Raw genomic sequence first — 23298 nt, 5'->3', positions numbered from 1 at the left:
CGGGAACTTACTATTTGAATACTTTGTCCCTTCAGCGGACCTTATATTACTTCTTTTGTATAACATTTACATTTTTAAGTCCTGATTTCACATTATCAGAAGAGGCGTCTAACTTTCCTTCTGTAAACATGTTAATACTTACCTTGTTATGAGAAGGTCCTAAACTTTGCTTCTTCTAACATAACAGTATTAACCTATCAGAAGAGAGGCCTTTAACTATGACTCACCTTCTTGGCCTTCTGCCTCTGTTTCTTGGCTCGCTTCTTGCCGCGGTCGACATGTCTGGCGGGTCCCTCTATGTACTGCAGAAGAGCGTCTAGATCCCGCGTGTCTTCTGGCCGAGAGCCACGCCAACATGAACCGCTGTAGATAAAAATGAAAATATTAGTATCTTTAATGAGATTTTTATTATAGATGGTATTTTTTCCAATTTTTTTTTATTTTAATTTTTTTTTATTTTTGCCAATATCGTCTAAGCGAGTGTCCACAGAACTAATTTTGACGTATAATTTCAAATAGCTGTGAGAGAAGTGTTTGTTTATTGGTTCACTGTAAAATAATTTTAGTACCACGGACACTCGCTACGTCTAACAGCGCCAAAATGGCGATTATCAAACGGGCACAAAAGCACGTTGACAACAGCCTGTCCAGTGGTAAATATAGAGGTCAGTGAATATAACTCATAAATATATCGGAATAACACTGTGTCTGTCGGGACATTAACCCACCAAACACAACACACTTCTGGTCGGAAAAAGCTCGTGCAAATGCTGTTTCTCGAGGTTTCACTCGCGTCCCGTGGGAACTACTGCCCGTACCGGTATAAAATATAGCCTATGTTACTCGGGAACAGTGTAGCGCCCCAACAGTGAAAGAATTTTTCGAATTAGTTCAGTGGTTTCGGAGCCTTTACAAGTAAAAAGCATTTTCTGTTTATTATATTACTACCTAATGGTCCGACTTCGCTTCGTTAACAGTTATAGCTGATATTATTAGTGTTTCTCTACTATATTATACAGCGGCGGCCCTAGCCATTGCGAGGCTACGTGCGGCAGGTCTATGCGAGGCCCCTTGTCTTACGTGAAAAGTATGTGTTGCGAGAGTAAGCTGGTGTTTTGATTTAGCTAAACGTCATGTTTGAGGAGAAATGCTCAAGTTAAACAAATTAATACAATTTTATTTTTACTACAGTTGTCTTGTGTCATCGAATTCCTTAAACATGTTGTAATATTTTTAAGCCTCGAAGAACTGCTTTTTCGATATTATTATTTTATTATTCGAATTCTCAAGACTATTTCGGTAGTGGGATAAATTTCAATTAAATTATTTTCTAATATATATTTCAGCACCGAGATAATATTCAGCTCTTCGTATTTCTGATTCAGGGCCGACAAAATAAATTAAAGTACTTAAAAATCGTGTAGATATGATTCATGATGCTTTTTTCTAGGTTTACCATAAAGAAACCGGAGACAGATCACTGCAAACTTTTAAAGCGCTAGCGAAGCGAGCCCGTAATTTTTGAGTTTTGGAACAGTATCTAAAGTACCAAAACGAATTTAAAAGAGGCCGCCGTAGGTAAAGAAAAAAGGCGCGAGCGTAGCGACCGCGAAAATACATATTTTGGGACGCAATGATACCTAAAGATTTAAGAAAAAAGTTACTGAAAAGCGCGAGCGCAGCGAGCGCAAAATTTTTGAGTCTTGGAACACAAAAATACTCAAACAAGTTTGAAAAAAACCCGTGGAAAGTTCGGTGCTTTAACTTTTTATTAGCTTGAGGACTCAAAGAGTAAGCGCAGAATAAAAGAAATTATGAAAAAACCGCGAGCGAAGCTAGCGGTTTTTTTTAAAAAACTTTGAGGAGTTAATTTAAGTAATCATATAAAAACAAAAATAAACAAGAAAGAGATGGGTGACAGCCGGACCGCCCCCTCCGCCCTTACGCCGCTACTGCCCGCCCGCGAGCATAACGACCGCAAAAATTTTTGAGCTTTGGGTCACTAAACCACCTAAAGTTGTATAATAAACAACAGTGCAGGGTGAAGTCGCGAGCGTAGCGAGCGCGAAAATTTTTGAGTTTTGGGACATAAAAGTAGTCTAATCAAGTTAGAAGAAAAGGTCTGGTACTGTCAAGTGAACAACCGCGAGCGTAGCGAGCGCGAATTTTTTTAAATAGTTTGTTTAAGGACTCTCAAATTAAACTCGGAATTAAGCAAAAATAAAAGAATCCGTGACTGGACCGAGAGCCAGTTGTTTTTGTTACTTTGGTGTTTCAAGTTTTTGTTAAATTGAGGACTTAAAAAGTAAACGCAGAATGAATTAGAAATAAAGAAAAAATGCATTTTTTTTTTCTTGGACCAGATGTATATACACATTATATTTTTTTATATTAGTGTGGGTTGTAGCGCGAGGCCCCCCCAAGCGCGAGGCCCTGTGCGATGGCACAGTTCGCACACCCCTAGGGCCGCCACTGATATTATACACAAAACCTTCCTATTGAAACACTATGCGATAAAACCGCATGAAAATCGATTGCGTAGTTTCGTTAAGATTTAACCCTTAAATGCATGATTTTACCTTTTTAAATACCATAAATTGAAACAGGTAGGTTATTAAACATAGATAAAGGGAAAAATAAAGAAAAAAATATTTATTTTCCAAAAAGTATATTTTTATAAAAAAAAACTTACTGATGTAGATCTACATCAGTATGCATTACAGTTAATAATAATAATGTAGCCTAAGTACTATGCTATTAGAAATAGCCTAATTAAGGAATTAGGCTTACTGCAGTGAATGAAAATCTTTGAAACAGTTGTTTCTCTGATTTAGACACAACGGTACCTACATTACATTTGGTACGCGACCATTGTGTCGTGCCCTTACAATTGGGCATCTTGCACCGTAATCGATTCGTGTGTGTGAATTTCTTTCACAATGTGAAAGTGAACTGTCATATTGTGAAAGCTTGAATTCAAAAACTAAGATAAATATTTTTAACACCTATTAAAAGTAAAAAATACTGTATTTGAGTTACCGTTTTGAAATTATTTAAGGACGAAAACACCGATGTATATACATCATCATGCATTTAAGATTTAAGCGTACAAAGGGACATAGGGACAGAAAAGGCGACTTTATTTTTTACTATGTAGTGAATAAGATACATACCCAGAGCAACCAGACGAAGTAGAGAACACACTAGTATCTCTACTAGAAAGAGACACAGTACTCCGTTGCTGCTGAGCTCTGCTCTGCCGCTGTTGTTGAGCCTGCTGAGTCTGCTGAGCTTGTTGCTGAGCCTGCTGAGCTTGCTGAGCCTGTTTATTTATTTACAATTTTTCATTTAAATAAATAAAGACGACAGAGCCTTAATTCCTCTAAATTTACTAAAGCGATATAAGATTGATATCCAACTGAGATTCAATTACGATAGAAGCGTATGTGGCATTCTGCTATTTTGTCTTTTGAATAAAAGGTTTTATGCTTTTCTGTAATTCAATAATGTATCATATTGTCTGCAAATGATTTACGATTGCAATATGATTGTAGAGCAGACTACCCTATAGACCAAATGGCAAACCAATGGAATGTCATTGGAATATGACTGGAAGACCAATGAGGAAGTTTTCCTAATTAACAACATCATGTATAAAGCAGAGATAAAGTTAAGAATATTGAATGTTTTGATCAGTTGACAGCTGTCAGTTTTCAAAGGAGAATTTCAGTTGTTTGTAATGACTGACTTTTATATGGTGTTCTAATTTTTGCTAATTTTTATTCTATTTACTTTGTTTGAAAAAAAAAAAATATTTTTCGTATTATATTTTTTTCTTTGTGCTAATCGACATATTAACCAGTATATTAGCGTTTTTGATTTGATTATGATTTTTTTAAGGCCCAGGAATGTAATTATTTACAAAAGTTATGCTTATACGAAAAGAAATCTCTTCCAGCATACCTGTTGTTGAGCCTGCTGAGCCTGCTGAGCTTGCTGAGCCTGGTGAGCTGCCTGCTGAGCTCGCAGTTGTTGAGTGTGCTGTTGGTGTTGTTGTTGGGCGAGCTGGTTCTGTTGTTGAAGTTGTTGTTGCTGTTGTAGCTTCTGTTGGATTATCTGTCGAAGGATGGTAGTGGTAAGTTATCTCTCTAATATGATAAAAAACAAGCATGGATTATGCATTTTAATCTTGTCCGAATCTTTGAATATACCCTCCGTTATTTGACAAAATTTGATTTTTGTGTACTTTAATTCAACACTTGAAGGTGGCAAAAAATATTTTGCTGCCAATGCGGCATTCTCAACCGCACATAACAATAAAAGGAACGTGAAAGTTTGAATATGATATGCTTCTGGTGTAAATGCATGAGAATAGGACATCCTGCATTCAAATCTCGATTTATTGTCTCGCGGAATTAACGCTAGATATTTTTCTTAAACTTTAATCACACATAGTTCAAGAATCTTTATTTGCTAAGAATTTAGGTACAGTACATGTACTTACTGTTGTTGTAAGTTACTTTCATAATACATTCAATTAATACCCGGATGAAGAGAGCAGGTTAATGTCCAATGTTAATGTGCAGGTAATGTATTCTGTCGTCAGGGCCGGTGAGTCTGTTGTTGATTCTGCCGAGTTTGTTGGACAGGCTGCCGAGTCTGCTGAGACTGCTGAGTTTGTTAGACAGTCTCTGCTGAGTCTGCAGGGTTTGTCGAGTTTGCGGGACAGGCTGCTGAGCCTGCAGATAGCTGAGTATGTCGGACCGGCTGCTGAGTCTGCAGAGACTGCTCAGTATGTTGGACAGGCTGCAGAGTACAACCTAACATATCTAACAACATACCTGCTCCCTCATCTGTTGCTGCTGTCTAATCTGTTGAGACTGCTGAGTCTGTTGTACAGGCTGTTGAGTCTGCTGAGTCTGTAGGACAGGCTGCTGAGTCTGCAGAGACTGCTGATATTGTCAGACAGTCGCTGCTGAGTCTGATGAGTAGGCTGCAAAGTCTGCTGAGTTGGTTGTTGAGCCTGCTTGCCGAGTCTGCTGACACTGCTGAGTCTATTGAGTATAACATTTAAGCAACATACCTGCTGCCTCATCTGTTGCTGCTATCTAATCTGTTGCTGTTGTTGCGGAGTCAACGTCGGCTTGTTGTGTATAGGCAGATCGTATATCGGCTCCGGCTTCTTCTGTTGTTGAGCCTGCTGAGTCTGCTGAGTTGGTTGGACAAGCTGCTGAGTGTGTTGGACAGGCTGCTGAGGCTGCAAAGTTTTTTGGACAGACTGCTGAGTCTGCTGAGACTGCTGAGTTTAACTACAACATACCTGCTGCCTCATCTGTTGCTGTTGTCTAATCTGTTGCTGTTGTTGCGGAGTCAACGTCGGCTTGTTGTGTATAGGCAGATCGTATATCGGCTCCGGCTTCTTCTGTTGTTGAGGCTGCTGAGTCTGCTGAGTTTAACTACAACATACCTGCTGCCTCATCTGTTGCTGTTGTCTAATCTGTTGCTGTTGTTGCGGAGTCAACGTCGGCTTGTTGTGTATAGGCAGATCGTATATCGGCTCCGGCTTCTTCTGTTGTTGCGGCTGCTGAGTCTGCTGAGCTTGTTGTTGGGCCTGCTGAGTCTGCTGAGTTGGTTGGGCAGGCTGTTGAACAGGTTGTGGGGCCGGTTGTTGAGGTTGTTGCGGTTGCTGAGTTTGTTGCTGTTGCTGTTGTAGTTGGGCTTGTTGTTGTTGCTGCTGTTGTTTTAATTGCTGTAATAGAAATATGTGTCTTGGAATTGTGGATTTAATACAATTTTTTTATGTTTAGAATTTCACTAGCAGTTCAATTGAATTGTTTGTAGGTGAATCGTACGTATCGTACATTATAAGACTTCAAAAACAGGAACTTTATTCATCATTTGATTTCGTATGAATAGCAGAACACCTTAAAAAAATTGATGTGATATACGTATGTCATATCTACATGCATTCAATGCAAATAAAAGTGTTCTATTCTCTTGTAATGGCAGCTTTCTATTGAAAAAAAATTTCTTAGCCCGTACTTTCTCACTGCTGGGTAAAGGCCTCCCCATTTTGCCTCCACACCACTCGATCTTTTGAGACCTCCCACCAATCAGGGCTGTAGGCATCCAGGTCATCCCGGTGATATTTTTTTTACATAAATCTTCAAAAAAGTAGCTCTCTAATAAATTGGCAATTTAACACTTATATTTTTTCTCATCACTCCAATAGTTGTTGCGCTCTGCGCGTTCAAACAAAGTGTTCAGCTTTGTAAGTATAAAAATAATATTGTTTACCTGCAACCGTATTTGCTCCATAGCGTTAGGGTTGACTTTCCCTTCGGTTTTCAATCCTGGCGGCACGTTCACTTGAATAGGTACCGTGCGTTGTAGAGCCTGGACCAATTACATTCATTTAGTCAAAACTATATAATATTACATTAAAAAAAAAAAACATTATTTGTCTACCTTCCAAGCTAAGAAACTGCTGAACTAATAAAAATCAAAAATCGTTTATTCAAACTTTTCAAGAATGTCAAGAATTTACAAAAGACAGCCCCCAAAACGCCCACCCTTCTCCACGTCCTATGTGTTTTGCAGTGTGTAATTTAAAAAACATCCTTAGCTGTTAGAATACTAAGCTGGTTTCAGACGATATTGTATATGCTGGTACGGAAAGTAGTGTCGTGGTGGCCTAGTAGGTAAAGAACCAACCTCTCATGTATGAGTATAGGTTCGACTCCAAGTCAGGCAAGTAACAGCAACAAATGCAATTTTCTTAATTTTGTATGTACTTTCTAAGTATATCTTGTACACCAATGACTGTGTTTCGGATGGCACGTTAAACTGTAGGTCCCGGCTGTCATTGAACATCCTTGGCAGTCGTTACGGGTAGTCAGAAGCCAGTAAGTCTGACACCAGTCTAACCAAAGGGTGTTGAGGAGGTCAGATAGGCAGTCGCTCCTTGTGGCACACTGGTACTCAGCTACATCCAATTAGACTGGAAACCGATCCCAACATAGTTGGGAAAAGGCTAGGCAGATGTTATAATTACCTTAGGTTTAGCTTGAGCAGCAACAGCGGGCCTGTCAGAGACAGCCATCCGCGCCATCTTGTCGGCAAGTTGTCTCTGCTGTGTGTCTATGGACTGTCGCTTTTGTTGCACTTGGGCGGGGGTCAAATTCGGTGGCTGGGTTTTTGGTAAGGCCTGTAAGGAAATTATATTCTAATTTATTTCAGTGTAAAAAAAAACAGCTGTCACTTAAAAGATCAATTCAAAAGATATTCAGAAATCTGTGGATGGGTGACCAAGTTGCTAGACGAGTTCCTCCGTCTTTCGGATGGCATGTTAAATTGGACCCAGCTTTCACTTAATCATCTTTTGGGAGTCGTTACTGGAGTCAGAAAATCTGACAAACAGTCCTATGAAGCAGTATCGGGTTGCCTGGGTAACTGGGTTAAGGACGTCAGATGGGAGGAGTCGCTCCTTGTAAAACACTGGTACTCAGCTGCATTCCGTTAGACTGACAACCGACGCCAATTGTTATTGGTAAAAGCTATGGAGACTATTACTGCCTGACAACACGGCTTTTAGTATAGAAATGTACTGCTATATAATTTTTATACAGGTTACAATACTGTTAGACTACAATAAGATAGGCAGATAATGAACTCAACATAGTTGAGACTAGGCAGAGATAATGAGGTATATGTAGAACTGACCGGAGGTTTAGGCGCGAGGACGGGCGGCTTGGCGGGTTTGGGCGCGGCGGGCGGCTCGCACGGCGCAGGCTCCGGTTGTTCACCCTGCAATACAGTAACAACCAACTGAGCGAATACATCAACACACAGTTCAGAGTTGGTTGCAATATTTCATTATAACGGTAACCAGTCTACAACCATACTCGCCTCCCATGACTGAAAATGGTTCGTTTATCGTTATAGTTAAACGGTGCAACTCGTCGTTAAGGTCATAGCCACTTAAAAATTATTTCCCCCGTAAAAAATATATAATTTAAGTATGGCTCTTTAATATATCGGGTGTGTCGTTCATAATCACATTAAATGAAATGCGTTAATATACTGGTTAATATATGTCGATTAACACCAAGAAAAAAGAAAAATACGTGAAAATAAAAAAATGAATTTTTCAAACAAAGTAAATAGAATAAAAATGTGCGAAAATTAGAACACCATACAGAAGTCAGTCATTACAAACAGCTGAAATTCTCCCTTGAAAACTGACAGCTGTCAACTGATCAAAACATTCGATACTCCTAACTTTATCTCTGCTTTACACATGATGTTGTAAATTATGAAAACGAAAAATGAGTCCTGTGGCTAAACCACTGAATGGATTATGTTATTTTTTTTACAATAGGGTAGTGTCCAGGGTCGAAATAATGAAATAATATTTAGTCCGCTTTTTAGATAATCAAAAAATATTGGATACGTATTTTTTCTTTTTTTAATTAAACATAAAATGACAAAGATAATACACTTCAAAAATTAGGAGTGGGGGCCTTTTACGTCACAGTTTCCTGAAAATTGTAGCAACTTGTGACGTCACACTCAACTTTAACACGCTATATCTTAACAAGTTCTGATCCAATTTAAAAAAGAAAAAATACGTATCGCTTAATTTTGGACAATCTACAAGACGGACTAATTATTATTTTTTAGGAAACTAGCCTATTCGCTATAGAATATCACGAAGTACATGTGATAGAATTTAATGTGATTATGAACGACACACCCGATATATTTTACATTAACAACATTTTGCTAGGTAGCTATCAGTAACCTAATCGCCATCAAACTTACGCTTCGATGCTCTTCATGTCACATTTTAAATAATTTTCGAAACTTTTTTAAAGAATACATAGTAATCCAAACTAATATTATAAATCCGAAAGTAACTCTGTCTGTCTGTCTGTCTGTCTTTCTGTCTGTCTGTCTGTCTGTCTGTCTGTCTGTCTTTTCTTCACGCCTAAACTACTGAACCGATTTGTGTGAAATTTGGTACAGACATAGTTTGAAACTTGAGAAAGGACATAGGATAGTTTTTATTACAAAAAAAAAATAAAAAAAAAAAAATTATTCCGGACATATAGCGCCATCTATTGGTCAAATCAAAAATCTGCTGGTAGTCACTATTCCACGCGAACGAAGTTGCGGGCAAGAGCTAGTGATAATATAATTTGACATAGATGAAAGTACATAAAAAAGATTTTAAACTAGATTTTATAAACTGGTCCATAGCCTATCAAGGACCTTCATCATCATCATCATCAGCCTACCGCAGTCCACTGCTGGACATAGGCCTCTCCAAGTGCACGCCATCAAGGACCTTGCTTGGCAAGGAATAGCCCAAATAAAGACTTACATTAGCACTCTTGCACTGCTGTTTCTTCTTGTTGAGTATAGACCTTAGTCGTTCTCTCGTCTCGTTGAAGTTCCGAGGCACAGGCGTTGTTAATGGCGGCTGCAAATAATGACATAGTATTGAAAATGTTTTAAAAACTATGATTTTTATTCGTTCTATCAATACACCCGCTGATACCTAAAATTAGTTTCTGCGCACCGACACGCGCAAAGTTCCGTGACGACAAAAAATTTAGTAAGAACTACACAGTGCTACTATGCTGTGGTTCGACATAAATATAACATCGCTGCATATACGCATTATAGTTTTTTGTGGGCATTATATTATAATTTATTACATAGGGACGTGTGATCTCTTAAATAGTCGAGACGTCTCAGTTTTGTGTCTAGAAGAAGCTCTATTGGAGTAAAATTGACAGTTATGTACCTTATTTTAATTACACTAATATTATAAATTGTGCGCGTATATGAGTCTGTAGTTATGTTTCTTACTCTTTCTCGCACCAACGACTAATTAGATTTTGATGAAACTATGCAACAATATAGGTTAATACATCAGAATAACTCACAGGCTACTTTTTACACTGTTGCGAGAACTAGTTCCTTCTAGAAACAGATGTAACCTCATTAAACATATAATATTAATGATTATATAGCAAGGTATAAATAGTATACTCACAGCATGTCCAAAAACGGTGCAGTAGCAACAAGTGCAGGGTTGTTCCGTGCCCTCTCCCGCACACATCGCGCCGCCGTGACCCACTGACAAACATAGGTATTATTAGTTAAAAATATATGAGCTGAAGAATTAGGGTTGATTGAACAAAATGGTAAAATGTTAGGCTTCTAGTACAGGGTAAATCCATCTGGTCAGTGTTGTACGGGTCACTATTAAAACGTAACGGCAAATGTAGGTTCAAAAAACACGTGTCGTGTACAAGAGCGCTTGTAAAATGGTTACATAAAGTATTCGTGATGGGATAAACTGCTTGCAATGTGAATTATTCTACGAATGAAATAATTTAAACTTCACAAATGTGCACAAACTAAACTATGAATTATCTATAAATTCCCCAACTACGTATTTTTTATGGGCTTTCTTTAAATAAAAAAAAAAGGAAGTTATTAATACGGACTAACATATTGAGTTGATTTATATTCAAATATACACTAACGGCCAGTTTCTTCATCAAAAGTTAAAGTTAAAGTTATGGCTAAAGTAATGTCTAAAGTAAAAGTAACGGTTAAATTCAATTTTTCTATTAGTTTTGCTGTCACTTTAGCCTTGAAAAAACGAATTTGACCGTTACTTTTGCTTTAGACATTACTTTAACTTTAACTTTTGATGAAGAAACTGGCCGTAACACATCAAGTTACTATTATGTGTCTTTCTCTAACAGATTTCAAAGTACAGTGGAACCTGATTGATAAGGTTCAATGTTGTTTGGGAAAAATTTACAGGCTGAACTAGCTTGTTGTGCTGTTTTTATGCGTAATGAAAAGTAATTTAAAAACTATTATTAAGAAAAAAACTCACCTTTACAAACATGCTGCTGATGGTTAACATTCTCACAAGCCTTAGCCACCGGCTTCGGCTTCACAACCGGCTTCTTCTCCACTTTTTTCTTATCCACCTTCTTCTCACCATCATAGCACTGTTTCACCATATCTCCTAAACACGTGGTTTCGTTATCCTTGCAAGAATTGCAGACGCAATCATTAGTCCATTTGCAATCTGATTTGGGAGTGTCACAGACATCTGATTCTGACTTACTCTGACCGTTGCGAGTTATATTCTTGAAGGCGACAGCATTTAAAGTCTGTTTCGCGTTCCTTAACGCTTGAGCTGAATACTTAGCTAAATCATCGTGATTTTGAGGAGAAATTGGCTTATCTTTAGCGTCGGATTCCACCGTTTCCGGTTCAGACTTTAGACTCTCTTCTATGTCTTCATCTAAAAGTTTTGCGTCAATTGACGAGCATATAGAAATAACGTGTTTTTTATAAGTCTCTGGGACTGGTAGCCCTTGGGTTATATAAGACTTTATAGTGTAAAAGCTGTCTAGCAAAGATTTCTCGCCTTTAGAAGTTAGAATCGCCTCACATTTGGCTAGCAAAGCATCGTTTTTACACTTCTTATCATCATCGTCGACCTTTTCTTTGATTTTCTCCTCTTTTTTCTTCGGTGGGTCGGTTTTTTTGACAACTCTTATACTAGCTTTACCTATTATCTTGCTTAAACCTTTAGCAGCTAGAATTTCAGCTTCGCTAGCGTTCTGGGTAGTTTTAACCGGCTGCGGAGAAGCCTTATTAAAATTCTCTTTTAACTTTTCTTCATACTGTTCTAGTTTGTATAACATGACTAACCATTCGTCACCAGAAAGATTCTTCTTCGGTAAAGTCTCCATATATTGTTTGTTAACTTCTCTCAATCTATCGACGAAATAATCCCTTTTCTTCTCATTGGTCATGCTTGTAAAATCTGGTATATTCTCAGCCTGTTTCACTTGGAAATCCATAAGGTCTTGAATAACGTTTATAGCCGTTTCCGGGTCAGTCAATATCCAGTTCGCTAAAGGTTGTGACTCACAACATCTGCGCAAAACATTCATATATTTAAATTTCAGACCTTTAACCATTACTTTCTTCTCGTGTGTTAATTTAGGGAATTTCATTATAAGTATATCTAGGGTATTACCCACAGATGTAGTCAGAAGTATCTGTCTGACAGACTCACGAGAGTCTGAGTCAGAATCTCTATGTGTTTCGTGGTGTTTCTTCAATTCTTCTAACTTAGCTGCCATCCTATCTGGGTCGGGTACAAAATTCTTCCCCGCTAAATCTTGTATGTAACTATAGAATTTATCTAGCATTTCTTCGATCTCACCGTCTAATATTTCAACTGGAATTCCTTTGAATTTCGATTGGACATAATGTTTCCAAGAATTGAAGCGAGATTTGACAAGCTCTCTCAACTCTTCCATACTTAATGCGTCTTTGACGGAGTTTTCAAAAAGAGTAGACGCTTTAGAATACATTTCGGAGTTCAAACTATTCTTCGGTAGAGAGAATAAATCTTTATCCTCTTCTAAACACTTGGCTAAGACCGGACTTTTGTTTTGCTTTAAATACTCAAAGACTTTGTTAATAACCACTTGAGCGGAGATTGAGAAAAGTAAGTCTTTGAAATCCTCTCTGTTCTTATTTTTCATTAACGCTTGCAAATCCTTGTCATCTTTTAGAAGTTCGACTATATCTTTATTGTCTAACTCAAAAGTCATTGTGCCTATAACATCACTATTATCTATATTACTCTTAATTCTACGTTGAGTTTTACGCTTTGTAGTATTCTTAGTCACTTTAACGCTATCCCTAGACTTATTTAGTTTCAACTCTCTTATTTGTTTCAAAGTTTCCGGTGTTAACTGGGCTTCGTTATTAACTTCCGGTAGACTGTTCATTATAGACGCGAATTCGGGTAGTCCGAAAGATGTGTTTGCAATATCGGATAGTTTGGAAGCAATTTCGGGCATGTTAGCTAAAATTTGAGGCATATTTTCAACGAGCTCAGCTAATTTCGTGTTAGCTGTGTTAATGTCTATAGGATCCTCAGTGTCGATTTTATCTAGGAATTCTGCTGAATTCTTGTCTAAAGTCATCATGACTTCACAGATTTGCTCTAAAGATAATTGCCCTTCCTCTTCCTTTTTCCCTTCTTTCATACTGTTATAAGAATTAATAATATTCTGACACTCCTCCATGGCTTTCTTAATTTCTAGTCCAAAAGAAACATACTTATAAATACTAGAATCTTTATCATTTTCTACACAGTCGGTTAGCGGTTCCTTTTCGTCTTTAACGAGTAGCGGCGTCCGTCTCGCGTTTAGTGGTATATTTAAAACTTCGGGTGTAATTTGTTGGTTAAAATCTGTTGTATCATCTTTATTTAGAAACTTGTTAACTGAGAGCAGCCTTTGGTTAGGTTTAGAGGAATACACAGGCATAGGTTCTGGTGTGGTCGGGGACATTTCTTGTAAAGGAGGACTGACAGACTCTGGGTATTTCCCTTCAACTTGCATAATTTCGACCCCAGTATCATTACTAAGAGCGAAATTTGAAAATTTAGCCAGACATTCCTTCATTTCTTTACACATATCTCCGGTTTCCTTCTCCCCTACTATAGTTTCGGTATCGGAGACATTTTCTTCCCTTTCAAGAGGGAATGCTTCGGGGCATTCTGCGTCCTTACTGTCGGCAGACTTTATGTCGTCTGTGAGAAGTTGAGTCGTTTGCGCGGGAGCCTTGTGTTTAAGCATTTGAAGTATTTTATGTGGTTTAGAAATAGAGGGGGAGACGGGTTTAAGTTTTCGCTTGGGGGCGGTAGTGAGGCGCGGTATTTTGGGGCTGGACGTCCGTCTTTTGCGACGGGGGAGGTCTTCGATTAGTGTTACGTTGCTTTCTGGTAGGCTGTGGAAGAAGAATATTAGATTATAAGGTTTATAATCTAATAAAGGCTGGCTTTTATTTCGCACAGAGGTTGAGCATTGCCATCCAACGTGGCAATGCTGCCAGTCTTTTGGGTACATTACCCAGTGACAGCGATGAGGAGCAATTTTTTGATGCACTGTATTAGTTTTAAGTTGTATATATATATATATATATAAGTTTATTTTATTTTATTTTCAATTAATGTAAATATATTGTGAATAAATAAAAATTCCATTTCCTAAGGTTTATTATATCTTATTAAAGTCAAAATCATTTAAGTATCTGTAATGTTTTTGGAGGTCAGATAGACAGTGACTTTGCATATACAATTGTGACTTTTTGACTCAACTGAGAAAATCATAGAAAATAATTTACGACATCGAAAGAAAAAAAATACTTTTATTTAACAGTGGGTGGGTATGTAAATGTTAATCATTTTCTATACTAGATACTAAAGATATACTATACTTGTTTAAAAGAGGAAAAATATTTGTCTGTTTGTTTGTACCAAAAAGACTCTGAAACTACTGATCCGATTTGGAAAATTCTTTTAGTGTTTTCAAGCTAACGATCCACAGGTGAAACCGAGAGAAACAGCTACTTCATACATATATTTCGTGTATAACACTTACCTCTCTCGTTCGTGACGCAGTTGATCTTCGAGCCACATCCTCAGTCTATGGTAGTACAACTGTTGGTCTCTCATATGCATCACTTTGCGACGAACCTGCAAAAAATAATGCACTTATATCGGGTGTTTCGTACCTAATCACATTAAATTCTATCACATATACTTTATGATACTCCTTGGCGAATTGTGAAGAAAAAAACCTAATCCATTCAGTGGTTTAACCACAGGAGTCATTTTTCGTTTTTATAATTTACAACATCATGTGTAAAGCAGTGATAAAGTTAGGAGTATCGTATGTTTTGATCAGTTGACAGCTGTCAGTTTTTAAGGGAGAATTTCAGTTGTTTGTAATGACTGACTTTTATATGGTGTTCTAATTTTTGCACATTTTTATTCCATTTACTTTGTTTGAAAAAAACTTTATTTTTATTTTTACGTATTTTTCTTTTATCTTTGTGTTAATCGACATATATTAACCAGTATATTAACGCATTTCATTTAATGTGATTATGAACGACACACCCGATATATTTTTTGCCTAGTGGTTAAAACAACATCCCCTGTACGGGTTACCTAGATAGACATGTACCGTCTTGCCACAAAAACTTTTAAACGTCAGTTTAAGACTTGTCTAAAAAAATGACAGATTATGACGTTGACATATGGTTCATTTTGCAGCCACATTTTTTTTTAGACAAGTGTAAAACAGATGTTTAAGTTTTTGTAGTAAGGTCAGTAGTCTTCTTCCTCCTGCTCTGTTCCCAATTTTATTTGGGGTCGGCGCAATATACCTTCCGGTTCCATTTTTCTCTTTCACTCGTCATAATCGGTGTGCCTCTTCCTCTCCATCCGTCTACATTCATACTTAGCACATAGATATATTCTTCTATAGACATGTACTATCAAGTCAATTTATTTAAAAATCGTTTGAAACTGTTAAAACGCTAAAGACTACCTCCTTTACAGCGCATGTTGAATTTCGAGCTTATTGTAGTTTGTCTCTATTTCTCTCCGGTGGTGTCGGATTGTCGTCCCATCGCGCTATGAGAGTGAAGGAATAGTGAGTGCTCCTGTGTCCAAGCAAATGTGCTCAAACTATAATATGTTCTGCGCAGGTGACTGATCTCCTTATATAAGAACAGGGGCGCGATTCTCCTAATTTTACTTAAGCGACATTCGATTCATATTCGACTGCGATCCAATCACGACTCGATTACGATTGAAGCGTATGTGGCATGCCGCTATTTTTTCTTTGAGATAAACGTTTTTATCAATTTCTGTGATTCAATTATGAATCATTTTGTCTGCAAATGATTTACGATTGCAATATGATTGTAGAGCAAACTACCGTATAGACCAAAATCACCAAAAAAAATATATTGGTAGCAGAATAGGCATGATAACAAATTTTTAAATTACTTTGTATGATGTAGGTATACGTCTATTTTATATGAAAAATTATTAATTTTAAGAAAATGCGAAGTTTTTTTATCAAATAATTGCATTTTTCTCTGTCCACTTTGAATCCGGCGCGAAAACGCTTGTCAGTGTCATGTCGTCACTTGTGACGTCACGACTGAAATTACAAGACGCAAGTAAACAACGCTCGAGCAATAATTAAGTTTTTTGTGTTATTAAATATGAATTCGAAAGGGCATGGGTGTTGTGGGGTCCCCCAGTGTAAGAACACATCTCAAAACAACTCCTGATAAGTTATTTGTGTACGTTCCTCATAATAAAAAAATACGAAACAAGTGGCTTAAACTTGCAAGGCGAGATTCAAAAGCAATATTGCCCAGGGTACAACTTTATTTTTGTGAAGATCACTTTGATGTAAGTTATTACATAGTTCTCTAGATTCTAGCATAGTTTATAATGTAAATAACTATTTCGAGGTTAGGTTTCACCTCTCATTGTTTTTTAATTAAACTAGTATACTTACATGGAAGTTTTAACATTTCTAAATTCAGCTGTACAAAAATCTTTATTTGATGCCAAAAACTTTCCCAGCATTATGATATCAATTCTAGGCAAATTAGCGCTGTTTGCCTTGATAAATCCGGGCTCCATAACTCGTGTTATAAACAATTAATTAATTAAAAACAAAGATCGCAGTGGAAGTTCACAATAACGAAATGTGACGTTCGCGCGCTTTCGCGCGAGTTATTTTGAGAAATGACGTCACGAGCTCTGATTGGTGTTCAAGATATCATGGTGGATTGCCTTATTTCGTAATTTTATTTTATAAAAATACATATTAATCACATTATTAATAAAGAAAACAATGCGCGTTTTATATTCCAAGCTTCAAGTTTAATTTAATAAATATATTATTTTAATGATTTTTGATTACTGTCATCATGCCTATTCCCGATATGGGTAAAACTGCTATTGCGACCATATTGCGATTCGATTTCTATTCAATTTTGACATTATTAACTTAGGAGAATCGGACCCAGCCGCCGTAGCCGATAATCGGCTAGGAGCAGGACATACTGACCTCCTTGAACCGCTGCAGATGGTACTCGGGACACAGCGCTCGGCAGGGCTGGTGCGGCGCGGCGGGCGGCGGCGAGCCGGGCGGCGGCGGCGCCGGCGCCGACCCGCCCACCAGCTGCATGCACACCTGGAAGAGAAAAAGGAGATAAATAAATCATTTATGGATTATGCACACTCGTAGGGGAGAATGGCCAGTTTCAATAAGCTATTTAGTTAGGAAGAATTAAAAGTACACCGTAATCAGAATAACCGAAATAGCAGCCGATTCAAAAAAACTGTGAAACTTTAGTTTTAACTTGAGTTACAGATTAACACGTGCATACTTCTTACACTGTACTGACACAATATAGAGGAATATATTTTTTTGTTTATTGTGGAATCATTCCTTCACTCTTAGAAAGCTACACTACCTGCGTTGAACATGAACTATATTTTATCTGGGTACAGTCAGTAATTCCCACGGGACGCGGGTGAAACTGCCGGAAAACAGCTAGTAATAAATAAATATTGCGACACCTTCACACGCGGGTGGTTAGCCCCATGATAAGCTAGTTTAAACCTTGTGTTATGGGTGCTAACACAAATACACATTTACATCACAGCCAACTAGTATGCTCATCATACAAATGTTGACCGTAGCGGGAATCGAACCCGGAACCATCAGCTCTACAATCCGGTAACCATTGCGCCATCTAAGTTATACAACACAAACTCACAGTGGACAATTTCTTCTGCTTCCTATAGACCTGCAGCTGCCTGCGATGCACTTCCGGCAGACGGCGGTACATCGCCATCAGCTTGCGATCCACCTCCGATAGACCCATGTCTACGCGTTTCCTGTAAAAGTAAATTGTGGGTACAACTACATAAATAAGTTTTTTTTTTATAACACCTGCCTAGCCTTTTCCTAACTACGTTGAGGTCGGCTTTAAGTCTAACTCGATGCATGAGGTCTCTGAGAGAGCAGCATATCTCGTAATAATCAATGCATGTATGACTGTGTGTGTGTTTCTCTGTATGTATATCTTTATCTGTGATTGACCCTTTTTTACGCAAAAAATTCTGAAGCAACCCTGGGGCCCGATTCTCCTTAGTTAATAATGTCAAAATCGAATAGAAATCGAATCGCAATATGATCGCAATAGCAGTTTTAACCATATCGGGCATTCTGCTACTAATAAAAGACCAATCGTATTCGATTGACATTTGATTGGTGTGCGATTGGTCTGCTATTTTGGTGATTATGGTCCATACGGTAGTTTGCTGTACAATTATTTTGCAATCGTAAATCATTTGCAGACAAAATGATTCATTATTGAATGACAGAAAAGGATAAAAACGTTTATTTCAAAGAAAAAATAGCGGAATGCCACATACGCTTCAATCGTAATCGAGTCGGGATTGGATCTCAGTCGAATCGAGTCGAACGTCAATCGTATGTCGCTTAAGTAAAATTAGGAGAATCGAGCCCCTGAAAATTCTTTTAAAAATAGAAAGTCATATTAGTCTAAGCTACATTTTATTCTAGGAGCTGTATATATTTACCCTGTCCATCAGTCGCTCGATGGACGCTATGGACCGCATCCGGTGTCTGGCGGTGCGGCACAGCTCATTGTGATCAACGAGTGTTTGACTGAGTGTGTGACTGAGTGTGTGAATGAGTGTGTGATTGAGTGTTTGACCGAGTGTGTTATTGAGTGTTAGGTTGAGTGTGTGAATGAGTGTTTGATTGAGTGTATGACTGAATGTGTGAATGACCCAAAAAGTACTAAACTGATTTTGAAGATTCTCGAGTAAAGGAATACTATTTATCGACATGAATGATATATATATTGATATATATATGATTCGTATGTATATATATAATATATATTTTTATATGTATTATGTTTATGTATTGTGTAGTTTTACTACATATATATGTTTAGTATATTGTTATTTTATATATATTTTTTTTTGTTTGGTTATTAATGTTTGTTGTGCACTTTTTTTGAATCTACCCAACCACTATCAAATCTCTCCATGGCTTTAAGGTTGGCTGTAAGAGAACCCAATTCTGGGTTAAGCTCGCCATTGTACATAAACTGTCTGTATTCTTTTTATGTATTTATTGTTAAGTGTGCAATAAAGAATAAGAATTCTTTTACCTAAGCTATATTTTATGATGGTGAAGCCATATCTATCTACGCATATCTAACCTGGCCTCGTGGTCGTTCCTGGTGGGCGGCGCGGGCCACTCGTCGCAGTGCTTGAGCACCCTGTCCATCAGCCGCTCGATGGACGCTATGGACCGCATCAGGTGACGCACGGTGCGGCACAGCTCGCCGGGCGGGGCTTCGCCCTCGGAGCCTCCTGACTCTACGGCCGCTGCTGCAGCTAGGAGCAATTCTGATGCGGAGTCTAGTGATGAGGAGGTGGATAGGCCTAGGGATGCTGTGCCGGAGTTCGCGTCGGAGTCGGATACTGTGGGAGAGAAAGGGCGCTTTAGATATTAAGCACATTAAAAAACATTATCATCATCATCATCTCAGCCGGCGGACCTCCACTGCTGAACATAGGCCTTCCCCTTAGATCTCCACAGATACCTGTTGGAGGCGACCTGCATCCAGCGTCTTCCGGCGACCTTTATAAGGTCGTCTGTCCACCTCGTTGGTGGACGTCCTACGCTGCGCTTGCTAGTCCGTGGTCTCCACTCCAGCACTTACGATACCCCCCTTATGATAGGCACAAAAAAACATAACTAATATATTTTTTTTAATACAACTTAGATTTTTGTGTCCAGGGAGTTTCGCTTTAGTAATTACCTTACATTCTTTATAGGTGCCTACATACTTATCATATTTTCATTGAACATGACATTTCTAAAATGCTACTGATATTGTTTTATATGAGATTTAGAGTTGATATGAGACATTTTCTTAAGGACATTCGATTATTTATGTTCAGTATGTAATAACATTGTATTATTTTCCTGTAAACAATGGTAACGTTTTGCACCACTGTGCACTAGTCGTTATAACATCAAGTTTAAAAGAAATGATCGATTTTATCACGCTATATAAGTAAGAAATGACTCACTGTCATCGAAGTCGCATGTAGGATTAGAATCACTATCTTTGTCAACGGCGGGTGCCGCCTCACCTCCCGCGCATTCCACTCCCTCCCCACTCTCACCTGCAAACAAATATACTACATTTACAAATCTATACTAATGTGTCCTCCTAGCTGATTAGTCTGCGTCAGGACCGCCGTCACAACTCATCGATCCTCCTGAAATACATATAGAGAGTTGCTACCTAATTACTACCAGCTACCATTAGTTGCTACCAATTGTTACCCTCGTGGTTTTGAAGATATTCCGCATCCAAAGGTGACACCCATTCTAATATCAAGATGGCTGTCACTTTTCCCAGTGTGAAGAAACGGCTTAAAAGTGTTGTTTTTTTTCACCCAGAGTTGCTACCTAATTGCTAACCCCCAGAATAAAATTTTGGACCACATCGATTACGTGGATAAAAAGATATTTAATTAAAGATTATTTAAAGGTAGCAATTGGTAGCAACTAATGGTAGCTGGTAGCAATTAGGTAGCAACTCTCTATATGTATTTCGAGAGGATCGGAGAGTTGTGACATGGATCCTGACGCAGACGCCGATTATCAGTCACGGCAGCTCTTCTGAGATCAGCCAGCTGCGCAGGACATATTATAGTGCACGAGCATTTGGTTGGACACAGGTGCACTCACTATTCCTTCACTCTCATAGTGCGATGGGACGATAATCCGACAGAAAGCAGGACCGATTATGACCGATATTAATATGCTGTCGGGTAATGTGCTATTATACATATTTATAAAGAGGAAACATTTTTTTTGTAGCCTTAAGGCTCCGAAACTATGGAAATGATTCGAAAAATTCTTTCACTGTTGGGGCGCTACACTCTTCCCGAGTAACATAGGCTATATTTTATCCCGGTACGGGCCGTAGTTCCCACGGACCGCGGGTGAAACCGCGGTAAATTAGCTAATAATTTATGTATGAGTGCTCATACATAAATGACTGTATGACTATCAGCAATGTTGTCGTATGACAGTATGAACCACGTTTGAATTCAAACGATGCTACGCAAGACGCATCGTAGCGTCGTAGCCATATCGTAGCAGCGTAGCCATGTTGTAGCACAGTGGTTCTTAACCTTTTTGACATGAGGGACCACTTTAGCTAAAGTTGGCTTGCCGGGGACCACCTCATCGGTTTACCTAAATTAGCACTCACTTCTTTATTATTTATCAAAAAAAACTGAATTTTTGGGTCAGTTATACTCAAAGCTAAACGCATGTCGGCAGTTGTGTAGGTAAGCAAATGCAAATAAAGAAAAACTTGCCTATGTAGTTTCCAAATGCGCGAGCGAAGCGAGCGCGAAATTTTTATCGGACCTAAACCGAATATTTTTGGTCTGTTGACAAATGCAAAAATAAGGGCATAATATGTAGTTTCTGAATACGCGAGCGAAGCGAGCGCGAAATTTTATCAGACTTAAACCAAATATTACGTAAAATTTAGCCCAAACGTACTTAACTTTTTGTTTGTTGACAAATGCAAAAATAAGGGCCATAATATAGTTTCTGAATACGCAAGCGAAGCGAGTGCGAAATTTTTATCGGACTTCAACCAAATATTACGTAAAATTTAGCCCAAACGTACTTAACTTTTTGTTTTTTGACAAATGCCAAAAAAAAGGCATACAGTGTCTGAATACGCGAGCGAAGCGAGCGCGAAATTTTAATTGTTTTTTAAAACTCAAAACCAAAATTACGTGAAATGTAGCCCAAACATACATTTTCATGAATGGGGGGACTAGGTACGACACACCCGATATACGTCCATGCGAAAACCCCCGCTCGCAATTATAAGTCGATAAAAATTAAGTTAGATAACTTATAGCAACGTCGCGAAGCTAAGCTTCGCGGACCACTTGGAATGCCTCCAGGGACCACCAGTGGTCCGCGGACCACCGGTTAAGAACCACTGTTGTAGCAGCATAGCCACATCGTAGCTGGTCGTAGCAAAGTCACGTAATAGACTACGAAAAATGCTTTTCATACGATGTAGACTGTAGAGTGTGGTTTATTTGGGGACACACATTCTGCTTATAGTGTCACACGTGATGTTAAGGGCCAGGTCATCTCCTGAGCCTGTTCCCAACTATGTTGGGGTCGGCTTCCAGTCTAACCGGATGCAGCTGAGTATCAGTGTACCACAAGGAGCGACTGCCTATCTGACCTCCTCAACCCAGTTAGCCGGGCAACCCGATACTCCATGCTCTCGATACTGTCCGGCCCGTCTGCTGGTGTGTGAGTGTACGTACCAGTGTCAGCGCTGTCAGCAGTGTCGGCGGTGTCGGCGCTGTCTCCGCTGGCGTGGCTTTCGGCGCTGCCCATGCTCTCGATACTGTCCGGCCCGTCTTCTGGTGGCCTGCAAATTATATAAAAACATCAATAATTAACAAAGTACTAATATACTTCTGTGCTATCTATAGAAAATTCTATGTAAAAAAAGTATTCCGTAAATCAATTTTATCATCATCATCATCCTGCCCTCATACCAATTTTATTTCCAGTCTGCAGAACATATTTTCTTCTTCCATACTCTTCTATCTGCCGTCATCCCACAAGTAACATTCTCTCTTACCATATCTACTTTCACACAATCCATCCATCGTTTCTTCGGTCGTCCTCTTCCACTATATCCGTCCACGTTCATACTCATCACCTTCCTCACAACATGACTCTCATTCCTCCGCATCACATGCTCATACTATGACAGACTGTTTCTACATAGCTCGTCTGTTATGGGTAAAACCGTATAACAGAACGTAACTTAATTAACGCACATCCTGAAATTAGTTTGTTCAGAATCGTTTACTGAATCGATTTATATCATTTTTAATATAGGTAATTTTTTTTTTCCAAAAATAATTAAAACTACGTAAATTATTGTCATATTAACCCTGTACAGTCAAAACAAATTCAAATAGACCGTAACTCAAAGTAATAAGACTTCGTGTATTGTCGGCTTTTTCCGTAGTTTGGTTATGTTGTGTCGAGTCGAGCGGCGCGCGGCGCTATATTTGCGTGCGTAGTAGTATGACCAAAAAGTTCTCCAAGAATTGGTATAACTAATTTAGTAAATAACAATGCATATACATGTTAAATTAAAAATTCAGTGTATGTATTATGATTATAACATAATATTCTAATTGGGGTGTTTGAGGGTGTGCGTTAATTACGTTACATG

General features: G+C 38.4%; 1 protein-coding gene across 1 annotated transcript in view; it reads right to left on the bottom strand.

The window, feature by feature from the left end:
- The window catches only part of LOC124644368, a 70470-nt gene that overhangs the window by 26864 nt on the left and 20308 nt on the right, over window positions 1-23298 (bottom strand). The window contains exons 18-33 of the mRNA XM_047183680.1: window positions 22370-22476; window positions 20081-20176; window positions 19201-19465; window positions 17719-17839; window positions 17004-17129; window positions 14505-14599; window positions 10922-13851; window positions 10064-10146; window positions 9386-9484; window positions 7723-7806; window positions 7055-7207; window positions 6298-6396; window positions 5468-5749; window positions 3964-4101; window positions 3174-3322; window positions 228-363 (exon numbers count right to left, since the gene is read on the bottom strand). Coding sequence (XP_047039636.1) covers window positions 228-363; window positions 3174-3322; window positions 3964-4101; window positions 5468-5749; window positions 6298-6396; window positions 7055-7207; window positions 7723-7806; window positions 9386-9484; window positions 10064-10146; window positions 10922-13851; window positions 14505-14599; window positions 17004-17129; window positions 17719-17839; window positions 19201-19465; window positions 20081-20176; window positions 22370-22476 — 4963 coding nt within the window. The remainder of the gene's footprint in view (window positions 1-227; window positions 364-3173; window positions 3323-3963; window positions 4102-5467; window positions 5750-6297; window positions 6397-7054; window positions 7208-7722; window positions 7807-9385; window positions 9485-10063; window positions 10147-10921; window positions 13852-14504; window positions 14600-17003; window positions 17130-17718; window positions 17840-19200; window positions 19466-20080; window positions 20177-22369; window positions 22477-23298) is intronic.

This window comes from Helicoverpa zea, chromosome 30, assembly GCF_022581195.2.
Source record: "Helicoverpa zea isolate HzStark_Cry1AcR chromosome 30, ilHelZeax1.1, whole genome shotgun sequence".
Lineage (NCBI taxonomy): Eukaryota > Metazoa > Arthropoda > Insecta > Lepidoptera > Noctuidae > Helicoverpa > Helicoverpa zea.
The sequence above is the reverse complement of the archived record's forward strand: the minus strand, read 5'-3'. Positions and strand labels throughout refer to the sequence as shown.